Genomic DNA, 506 nt, shown 5'->3' on the forward strand with positions numbered 1-506 from the left:
CATTCTAGCTGCTCACACCTCCTCTCTAATGCGCCCGTTTCTCCCCCGGTTAGAAAATCATCCACCGCAAAGGAAAGCCAGCTAAGCCACGGCAGGACCCTCCCAGCCCAGGGAGGGTCACGGATGAAGGCAAATGCCGGAGACACGAACCTTCTTTGCAGATCCAGCACCAGCAGCCAGAGTCGTGGAGCCGACAATCCCCAAAAACCATCATCTCCGTGGTGCTGCTGCACCCCCTGCTAACCACGCAACCCCTTTTTTCACAGATATATGCATCAAGGCAAAGAAGTCCTCGGTCAGCGTAAGAAGCCATGGAGACCAGCAGCAGCCCGCCCTCTGTGACCCCCGCGTGGGACGTGTTCCCGCAGCAGACGCTGGGTGCCATCGACATCGCCGTCCTGGTGCTGTACTTCGTGTTCGTCCTGGCGGTGGGGCTGTGGGTAAGCACACACCGCTGAAAGCTGTCGGATGTGCCTTGTTCTGCCAAAAAATATGGCTGGGGGGGG

The 506-nt window shown here is 58.5% G+C and overlaps 1 protein-coding gene across 1 annotated transcript in view; it reads left to right on the forward strand.

Moving 5' to 3' along the window:
• The first annotated feature begins 311 nt into the window (after nt 1-311).
• The window catches only part of SLC5A11 (solute carrier family 5 (sodium/inositol cotransporter), member 11), an 11569-nt gene continuing 11374 nt past the window's right edge, over nt 312-506 (forward strand). The window contains 1 exon segment of the mRNA XM_010073247.1: nt 312-440. Within this exon segment, the coding sequence (XP_010071549.1) occupies nt 312-440 (129 nt within the window).

The sequence above is a fragment of the Pterocles gutturalis genome, unplaced genomic scaffold (assembly GCF_000699245.1).
Source record: "Pterocles gutturalis isolate BGI_N339 unplaced genomic scaffold, ASM69924v1 scaffold9502, whole genome shotgun sequence".
Taxonomy (NCBI): Eukaryota; Metazoa; Chordata; class Aves; order Pterocliformes; family Pteroclidae; genus Pterocles; species Pterocles gutturalis.